This window comes from Electrophorus electricus, chromosome 2 (assembly GCF_041902795.1).
Source record: "Electrophorus electricus isolate QZ-2024a chromosome 2, ASM4190279v1, whole genome shotgun sequence".
NCBI lineage: Eukaryota > Metazoa > Chordata > Actinopteri > Gymnotiformes > Gymnotidae > Electrophorus > Electrophorus electricus.
Window position 1 is genome coordinate 21,765,090 of NC_137498.1, and position 9,911 is coordinate 21,775,000.

Below are 9,911 nucleotides of genomic sequence, written 5' to 3' on the forward strand. Positions count from 1 at the left end.
TGTGTGTCTTGGTTTTGATCAAAGTGTTTTTAGTATAATAAAGATTAGTAACGATAATAATAACTATAATAATAGTCATTTATTATTGGCTTGGTCACCAGATGCTCCCAAAGTGAGTATGCCCTCCCACACCCCGGGTTACTATCTGCAGAAGTGCAGTATTACCTGCTACGTGGACAGCCTTATTCCTTACATCCTGCGCTTCACCAGGGAGGGTGATCGACTGGGCGTGGACCAGCTCTTCAGGTGGTCCATGCGGACAAGCGTTGACACAATAAATATGGGGTTTCTAAAACATAGATAACGTAGAGTGGGAGGGGTGGTTAATACCCTTGATACTCATTTTCTGAGGTCTTTTGCTGAAAGACTGATTGATGTTGAAACAGTGAGTCATCGAATGCGTCATGGGACATAGCTGAAGTGTCTCTGAAGGACGAGGGGTTCTATGACTGCATCGCCATCAGCAGTGCTGGAACAGGACGATCCCGCACCTTCCTTGATGTCTCCGGTGAGATTTTATTTATTTTTTTAGACTTTTAAATATATCTTCTATTTTTTAAATAGAGAATAACAAATATGTCCTCATAAGGGATAGATTGTGCTAGCAATGCTATGCACCATTTCTGGTCTCCTGAATCCTATCAGTGCCTCTCCGATCTGGGGCAACTCCATCTGCAAAGCACTGAATTATGGCGACTCTGTAAGTCGTGGCTCATTCGCGTCCTGACCGGTGCTGTAAACGCTGTGTAATGTATCGCATGTGTGCTGCACTAGGGCCGAGAAGGCCTAATTATGACAATGTCTTTGGCTCCCTTCACTGCCTGCAGACCCTCCCCTAAGGGGGAGTGGTTTAATGTAGATTCCTTCTAGTCTGAATTTGAATATGATAAAGAATGATCATGAAGTATGATAAAGTAAAAACATGCTCCATTGTGTGAAAGGATGGTGGTCATGTGCCCCCTCACCCAAACCAGAGCAACAGCAGAGTGCATTCCTCCCATCAAATGGGCTGTTCTGTATGACTAAGGTTTACTACATGCTCAGTGTAATGAACACACACGCACACGTGGACTATGGTCTGAGGGGAGTTTTAGTTGGGTATTGGATTAGATACGTCCTTTAATTCATATTAGTCCTGAGCTGGACTTTAAAAAAAAAAAAAAAAAAAAGTTAATTAAGGGTTTATATTAGGTTGAGATAACATAGAGAAAGCTTTCCCACACTCATAGTACAATCTTTGAAGATTGTTTCTTCAAGAATTGTTTTAACCAATAAGAGTTCCTTTTGTATCAGTAAATTGCCTTTGCTTTTATTTGAATTTGTTGTTGTGTTTGCCACTTTTGTTTTATCCATTGCCCATATTGCTTCACCAGCACATATAACACAGGGCTATACAGGGGGATACAGGGGTACAGAGGTACAGAGGTAGGCTCGTTAGGGCAGAATGCTGCTGGAAACTCAATTCCCCAGCAATGTTTACACCAGCCCCTCAACACACACACACTTCTTGCCATCCACTTCTTGCCATCCCGCCCCTCGCTGATGCCTTCCCTTTAGAGCGGTTTCCGCAGGTCACCAATTTTCCAACGCTCCACTCCTGTGGTATTTCAGGGCCTCATTATCCACTCAAAACCATAGTAGCAGGGTTTTGTGCCATGGGTTTGACTCAGACAGTCTAGGCTAATCAAACTTCAGGCTTTTATCTCTCTCTAAGAGACTCAGAATGGTAGAGAAGATTTCTCAGCCAGACAGAATGCAGAGGGAGAATCCCGCAGTCCTCTGTTTGGTCTGGCCAATAGTTGGTCCTCCCCTGCAGTACAAATCTACCGATCCAAACCTGTAGTCACTGGGCCAGGGTCATGATGAGCGCAGTGACACATTCAGATGTCCTCCCTCCAAATGTACATGCCTCGATTCATCGATCTCCTCTTTGCCTTAGATCAGATTCGCAATGCGCAGCTGCCAGCACCTCAGAGCTCACAGACATTTGGTATTGGCTTTGAATGAGCTGCAATGGAGCCCATTGTGCTCACTACTTCTGCCTTTGACTTTGACCTTTCTCTTTAAATGTTTACTGACCCATGTGTGTGTGTGTGTATATGTGTGTGTGTGTCTACGCAGAGCCTCCTCCGGCCATCGCAGTGCCTTCTAACGTGACAGCGTCGCCGGGCTCGGTGACGCTGCTGACCTGTGTGGTGGCCAGCACGGTGCACTTTAACCTGACGTGGCGACGTGGGGGCATAGACTTGCGAGGGGACACTCGCATACGCCTCACTGCCAACCTGTCCCTGGAGATCCAGCGTGTCACCCCCGACGATGCTGGCTGGTACAACTGTGTCGCTGCCAACGAAGGGGGGGTGTCCACCTCACGTGTCTACCTGAGTGTGCAAGGTGAGTGTGTGCATATGCATGTGTCTTTGTGTGTCGGACTGTGTGTGTGTGTGTCTTGTGCATTTAACATCCTTCAAATTTTGTAAGTTTTATTTAAACTAATCCTATTTATATTAGGGTCAATGGTCAAGCATTTAAGGGTCAAAGTTCACAGCAATCTGCTGACTTAATCCCGCTGAACGTATTTTATATATCAGTGTATATCAGTGTATTTAAATCGTGATGAGATTTATACCTCAGGGATTGGAGCGTCTGGAAGAGCACGCCACCCTCACTCCCCTCAAGCAACAGATCTGTTTTTGGCAGACGCCTGCTCCCATATTTTACTCTTATGGGTTTTCTTAATGCTTTATGTGTGACATACGGCCCTTCATGCTTGCCTAGAGGCTGTCTCCCATACAGGATTTAGAGTGGAGTCTCTGTAAAGCCATCTGTCTGACTGACACCTGCCCGCACTGGGACAGAGCACATGACAGACCCAGAAAATCACCAGGGGCCTCATTTCTAAAACATTCATAACATTTTGCGTACATTCTGGATTTTGCATGCTCACAAATAAGAGGAAAAATTCAGATTTATAAACCCTTGAGTACACACATTTGCACACCTTTTCCTGTTTATAAATCATGATCTGCTTGAAAATGTAATCAGGTGAATAAGTCTCGTATCCTGCATGTTGCTGCCCAAAAATATCCATAAATGGTCAATTACTTAAACTTGGGGTGTCATTCATTATTGTGGCAGATACTGGTGGCAATGGTGGAGTGAATAGCAAACGAGGAATGTTCTACGATGTGAGTTGGAGGTAGATTGAGGTGAGGTGAGGTGAGGTATCCCAGCAGCGACAAAACCAATAAAACGCAAGTTTGATTGCCAGCATGTATCTGCAGCAGCCAATAGTGTTAGCTCCACAAGTGCATTGTTGCAGAGATCGAAAGAAGGTTTTAAAGTTTTTGTTAGTTTTAAAAGCTGATGCAATGCAGCAACTGACTTTAAAAAGGCAGAGAGTAACTGCAACCGGTCGGAGAATGCCTACATTCCAACAGGCTGTTTCTGCCTGGTATGGAGGTCTCCTAACTGACACATCCGGCCAAAGCCATCTGCTTTTTAGAAGCCCAATGGTGCATCCCAGAGTGTGCACATTATTGTAATGTCTCTGCTCTGTGTTATGTGGGTTACAAAATGGGATTAAGGAGCCAGAGTTTAAGGGTGTAGCTGCTGTCAGCTGGAACTATAGCAATAACAGTGCAGTCACATTTGGGAAAATGGACATTGCTGCAAATCGGTCTTTGTTGTTTTACGCGGGAGCGCATGAATGTAAAATACAGTCCCATTTTTTGGCGCTAATGCCATTTCTAAATGAAGCATCTGGCCTTTTCCAAAAACCCCTAAGGTGGCATTTCAGATGTGAATGGGAAACCCTGTAACAACATGTTTGAGTCCTGCTCTGATCAGAGTTCTTCCTTAAGGTGTTATTTACCCATGCCATGGCATGACTGGTCAGGATTTAACTCCTTTGGTCATTGTGAGAACCTCTTCACAGATTATCGGCAGCAACTGTACGCCTGTAATTCTAAAGGAGAGAAGGTAAGATCACATAGACAAACTTCAAGATCACAGTAGTGTTAGATGTCTCATAATGTTAAATATATAGTAAGAAGCATCAAAATGACAGTGTGTAGACAGCCATTTAGGTGGGGTTTCAAAAGTTTCACACTTTTGAATCAATTTATAAAGAGACTTGTGAGGGAGATTGTTGTACCTTATAATTTCTCCCTTTTGTTGACTGATGAGTGGCTGAATTTACCCTAAAGATTTACTCTAAGACCTGAGAAACCAGCTTATCTTCTATTGCCTCTCTCTCTCCCTCTCTCTCTTTCTCTCTCTCTCTCTCTTGCTAGCTTTTATCCATCCTTTCCTTTCCATTTGCCCTCTATTTTTGTCCTACCTCAAATTCTCCATGCTGTAGTTAAACTTGGGCCTTTTAAACAGCTGTCACAAACTGTGTAGTGTGTGTGTGTGTGTGTGTGTGTGTGTGTGTGTGTGTGTGTGTGTGTGTGTGTGTGTGGTGTGTAATCACCACTTGCTGGGACTCCTGTGTTGTCCTAGTCATTATGACTTCTTTGAACTAGGACTACTGACATAGTGAGGCCTGAACAGGACAGACGGAATTACCCTTTACACTCCATCACCATAGCTAACTCCACCATTGCCATCACCCCCTGACACACACGGTACTCTACACTTGTATGTTCTGTGAGCCCCCCCACCCCCCACCCCAATGAGCAATAGTGGCAGATAACCTCTCCATCACTTCTCTCTGTATTGCCTGTAGCCTTCAGTAAGACATTAAACCATGGTCACAAGTTTGAATAAAGTGGTCATTTAAAGCAAAACTGAGCTGAGAACAGAGCAACCCCCATCTGGAATACAATGCAAGGAAAACTTTGCATTCGTAGGTAGCAGCTTGAGGTCTACCACATCGTTGTTGTTGTTGTTGTTGTTGTTGTTGTTGTTTTTGAGTATGTAAGCGTAGCCTCAGGCCGATCAAGGAGATGAGAGGAGAGCCAATGGAGGAGGCTGGCTGAGCACTTAAATGTCCCCCTGAGGACGGTCGGGTCTATTACGGCATGCTTTAGTGACTAAGACCTGAGATAATTACAGCTTTACAGGCAGACAAGGGGCTAAACATGACTGTGAAGCTGCAAATGCCCTGAAGAAAGACGACTGCTTCACAGGCTCGTGGGCTGCTGAGGTGCAGTTACAGGTTGTCATTTCCATTATGCCTTTTTAATGCTGAGAAAACGATGGGAAAATAGCTCACGAGAATTCAGAACATCCATGCTTGACATTAGCCCCCGTCATCCAGAGCACATCTGCAGGTCTCCGTTCTGCCACTGTAAGTCTCTTGGATCGATTTTACCAGTTGCTGTTAATCCTTGGTGGGGTGCCAATAGACCGCCTGACATGCCTGCATGGGATGAAACTGAGGGTGTGGTAGAAAATGCGAGGCCTTCCACAGGTCCCTAAACTCGAGAGATGCACCTCTGCAGGACTTCTTGGCAACTGGGGGGAAGAAAATTGAAAAGAAAAAGTCTGTCCTTTTGGGATGAGTTACACGTTGTGAATAAACTGCAAATTCGCTTGTCTTCCAGCCGCCTGGGAGGGTTTGGAGTCAATATTCCCAGTTTTGTGATCCAGTGAAGTGGAGAGAGAATGTGTGAAAAGTGTGTTGATTGTAGCCCTGGACAGTCCACAGAACAATGCTCATGTCTTATAGCACTGCTTTATTATATGTACTGTGAACATGACTCCCAAGGGTATTAAAAAAAAAAGGTACATACAAAATATTATGTTCTGAACTACATAGCTCGATTTGACACAAAATTCACATTATTTATTTTATTTTATTTTTTTAATGTATTTATTTTTTACACAGCATTTATTAGTCAGGATAAAAGTGTCAGCTAAATGCTGTAAAGTGTAAATATATGCCTCATCTGTGTTACATAAATGTGTAATGGCAAATTAGTTTATTTCCTTGAAGTCTATAAATCTTTATGGGTCATTATGACAAACAGTTACAGATGAAACCAGTTTAGCTCATGAAACAAAAATATGGCAACAACACAAGGCTCATGAAGGATAATTGCTCTCAGGAGAAAGATATACGAGTTTAACTCAGCTCTGATAAACACTGCTTTTGTTTCCGTGCAGCCACGCCGGCGGTGTATGTGAGCCCGCAAAATCAGACGTTCAGCACGGGGGACGAGGTGTGGATCAGGTGCTCAGCTACAGGCTACCCCACCCCCACCCTGGTGTGGACCCACAATGACATGTTCATCGTGAGCTCCAGCAGGTTTGTAGCCCCTCCTCCTTGTTGCATGGCTGCCGCCAATGGACAAACGTTGCCCTTTCTCAGGCCTTCACTGTCATGCCCAGCAGTTGGCATATGGTGATGAGGCTAATGTTGCTCTGTGCTGTTCTCTTGTCTCCCAGGCACAGGATGACCCCGGACGGTGCTCTGGTCATCAGGAAGACAGTAAGGAAGGACGCAGGCACGTATGGCTGCTTGGCTAGCAACGTGGCCGGAACTGATGCGCGGACAGTTCTGCTCAGCTACATCGGTCAGTGCAGGGAGCAAAACCCTATAAGAACTTCTTTTTTTAAAGTCTTCAGTCATTTGGTACATGTTAAATGCTAAAGAATATTAAGGGGCTGAAACAGTTGCATTAGTTCAGGGCAAAGGCACAGGTGTGTAATAATGCGGAGGTTATGCAGGATGCGAAGGTGAGCTGTTGTTCAAACAATCACTGAAGTTTTTTAACGCATCAAAAAATGAAACTAAAACATGAGCATACAAAACCCAGTAGATGGTAGATTCAAAATATAGCACATCAACACCAGAGGAGCGTGTACAACACGGTGTCAAACACCCACATAGCACAACAGTCTTAGAGGGCTTTAAATACACATATTAACAAGGACAATAACTAGGGACAGGTATGACACAACCAGTTAACAAGGTAGGGGTGCGGACATGGAGACACACACACACACACACACACACACACACACACACACACACACACACACACACACACACACACATCATTCAAACACAAGGATGAGTGTAGGAGTGTCACAAGGTGACATATAAAATCTGATTAAATAATAGGACCCCTAGATGGAGTTTTTCATGTTGAGCTGGAATGGACTGAACCATTTCTGTGCTACAGATAGTCATCTCCTGTCTTCACTAAGAAGAGCACCACACAGACCTGTCTACCACTCATGTCTAACTCAGAACCTTTCTCTGAATCCTAAGAGCCTCCCCAGGTGATGGTCCCCCGGAGCAGACTGCTGATTGGCTTAGGACAAAGAGTCGTCATGGAGTGCACAATCACAGGAATCCCACAGCCAGAGGTTCTGTGGTACAAAGGTGAGGGGATCTTTGGGACTGATTGGGTCCAAACAAACCCCACAAAGTAGATTATTCATTGAACCTTAAGATTCTTATCCATCATAATGTGCTACGTACAGCTAAGACCAAATAGCTACCACGTGTCGACCACAGGGATCCTAACATGCCTCTCTTGTAGGTGACCAGAGGGTAAAGGAGTCAGTATTTCTGAATATGGACCCAGAGCAGGGGGCACTAAGCATCCAGCAGACCGAAGATGCTGACGCCGGAGATTACATCTGTGTGGCGGTGAACATGGCAGGCACTGCACAGGGGAAGATCACGCTGGAAGTGGGCTGTAAGCAATTACTGCTCATGGTCCTGGTAGCACTTAGATAACTCATATTCTTAACTAGTCACACATGCTACTCTCTCTTGCACTGGTAAAGAATATTCGAAATATATTAGTCCGTGCATCTACTCAGCATTACAAAACAGATATAACAGATATTAAGTTGGTTTGTGAGTTTACTGTGAAACTCTTTTTAAAGCAGAAATGAAGATTTATGTCACATATTTTGCATTGTTGTATGGTCGTACCATCGGTGCTTTAAAAAAACTACCACAGTGAAGAAATAGCTTTTGCATTTGTTGCTTTGCATAGGACTTAGAAAATGACATTTTTAGTGGATCCAAAGTCTTATCTGAAAACTATACACAGTGTGTAATGTCTAGCTTGTCCTTATTAGCAAGCAAGGCTATCTGGCTGTGAAGAAATGATGCAAACTAGCTGTTCACCATCACTCAAGTGCTCATAAACACTGGAAAAAGTGCAGAGGAAAGGGAATGCTAGAGCACATGCAAAAATACACACTACATTCTGCTCTTTTTTCAAGGACTCTAAGCATTTATTATTTTTTATGTCATTTCAGTGAGTTCAGCTGTTATGATATGTTCCAGTCTTAAACTTTATGCCTTTTGTCAATAAAATTTATGACTTATCTGACTCGCCTTCTCCACGCCAGCGGCTCCTGAGTTCACGAGGCAGCTGTCCGACGTGGCTGCAGACATTGGCTCAAACATCACACTGACTTGCCACGCCCAGGGCCACCCTGAACCACGCCTCACCTGGAGACGAGAGGACAACTCTCCCCTCTTCTCTCGTCGCCAAGGCCACAGCACTGTCACTCAAAAGAGGGGCGGAGACCTGCTTATCACCAGTGAGCCACATTTCCATGCTTCTTATAATTTGGTGGGGTTAACACCTGAGGACCAAATTAAACAGCCTTTTTGGCTCTAGCAACTTACTATAAACAAGTTACTAATAATTGTGTTCTTTGGCTTTTAGACCTCTCGGTAGAAGATGACAGTACCTTCATTTGTGAAGCTCAAAACCAATTTGGCAAAATTCAGGGCAAAGCCAGAGTGACTGTCACAGGCCTGGGTAAGATTCTCTGTTACCAATTAGTGAATCTTTCTTAATACAGAATATCCATTAAACAAAAAAGTGATAAAATGCAGTCTTCTAGGCTTATAGTAGGTTATATTTTGGAGATAAATTAGGACGATAGAGTACATTCTTACACATTGAAGAAGCAGCCTGACACATTGCTCAGCAGCCTGACATCTTTTGGATGTGGTTTTAAAGTGGTCAAAGAGATGCTGCTTCACATGACCAGATGTGACCATTCATATTCTGTAAATATGAGTGTGTTGCAGGCATCCATTACTTGGTGACGTGCAGTCTCATATATGCAAGGGTATATGACTTAGAGAAGGTCTATTTCCTGTGTGTTTATAAGGACTCATGTGAATTTAGTAGGTTCACCTCAGCTGTACCCTCAAAGAACGGATGGAACACAGGCAAGCCAATGTATTTATGCATGATCAAAGAGCTGGAGACACAGCAATGGCTCTTAGGCCAGCCTTTCCAGACCTTTCTGGAACTCTCCTGCAAGAGCTCAGCCTGCTGGACTCCTCACTTCAAAGCGAGCGCTAATCAGCTGGTCTGGCTTACACAGAAAAAGATCTGCCTGTGTTCTAGCAAGGAATGTTACAAACCCCAAAGTTCAGAATGTGAAAGGGAATGTGAAATTCACCTGTGTAATCTTGTGCGTGTATGGCTGTGTATGTGTGAGTGCATCTGGTGGGTGGGTGTGTATGTGTGTGTATATGTGTGTATAGTCCTTTAAATGCAACAGTAATGCAAAATGTAGGCTAAAGGCCATAAAACACAGCACTCACTTGTGTCTCAGTTGTCCCATAATACTCTGCTTTGCCCCACTGGCCCACTGACACTTTTTATACATCCTCTGTGGTGGCCATAGAAACTTAACAGGCAAAACAGCAGCGGTGCAGTCAGCCTATTGAGTGTTTGACGTCAGTGTTTCCACTGGAGTATCTCTTCCCTCTTCTTCATTCAACTGCAGCTCAGCACAGCACACAACCAAGAGCATGTATTAAGCCTTGGGCGCATTAAGAAGAGTCTAATCCTGAAGAGCACACAAACACGCACTGCAGGACTGCAGGACCAGAGCACGTGTGCGTTTCATTGTTGACCTGGTTTAACTCATAATTTCCTTGTCTGAACTAACTATTCAGTGCCTAATGAGCTGAA

The 9,911-nt window shown here is 44.2% G+C and overlaps 1 protein-coding gene across 7 annotated transcripts in view; it reads left to right on the forward strand.

The window, feature by feature from the left end:
* hmcn1 (hemicentin 1) overlaps window positions 1-9,911 on the forward strand; it is a 92,615-nt gene that overhangs the window by 25,983 nt on the left and 56,721 nt on the right. For all 7 annotated transcript variants that reach the window (XM_081695579.1, XM_081695578.1, XM_081695582.1 and 4 more), the window contains exons 9-17: window positions 102-246; window positions 387-508; window positions 2,122-2,391; window positions 6,109-6,250; window positions 6,391-6,518; window positions 7,220-7,333; window positions 7,494-7,652; window positions 8,320-8,514; window positions 8,643-8,738. In XM_081695579.1, coding sequence (XP_081551705.1) covers window positions 102-246; window positions 387-508; window positions 2,122-2,391; window positions 6,109-6,250; window positions 6,391-6,518; window positions 7,220-7,333; window positions 7,494-7,652; window positions 8,320-8,514; window positions 8,643-8,738 — 1,371 coding nt within the window. The remainder of the gene's footprint in view (window positions 1-101; window positions 247-386; window positions 509-2,121; window positions 2,392-6,108; window positions 6,251-6,390; window positions 6,519-7,219; window positions 7,334-7,493; window positions 7,653-8,319; window positions 8,515-8,642; window positions 8,739-9,911) is intronic.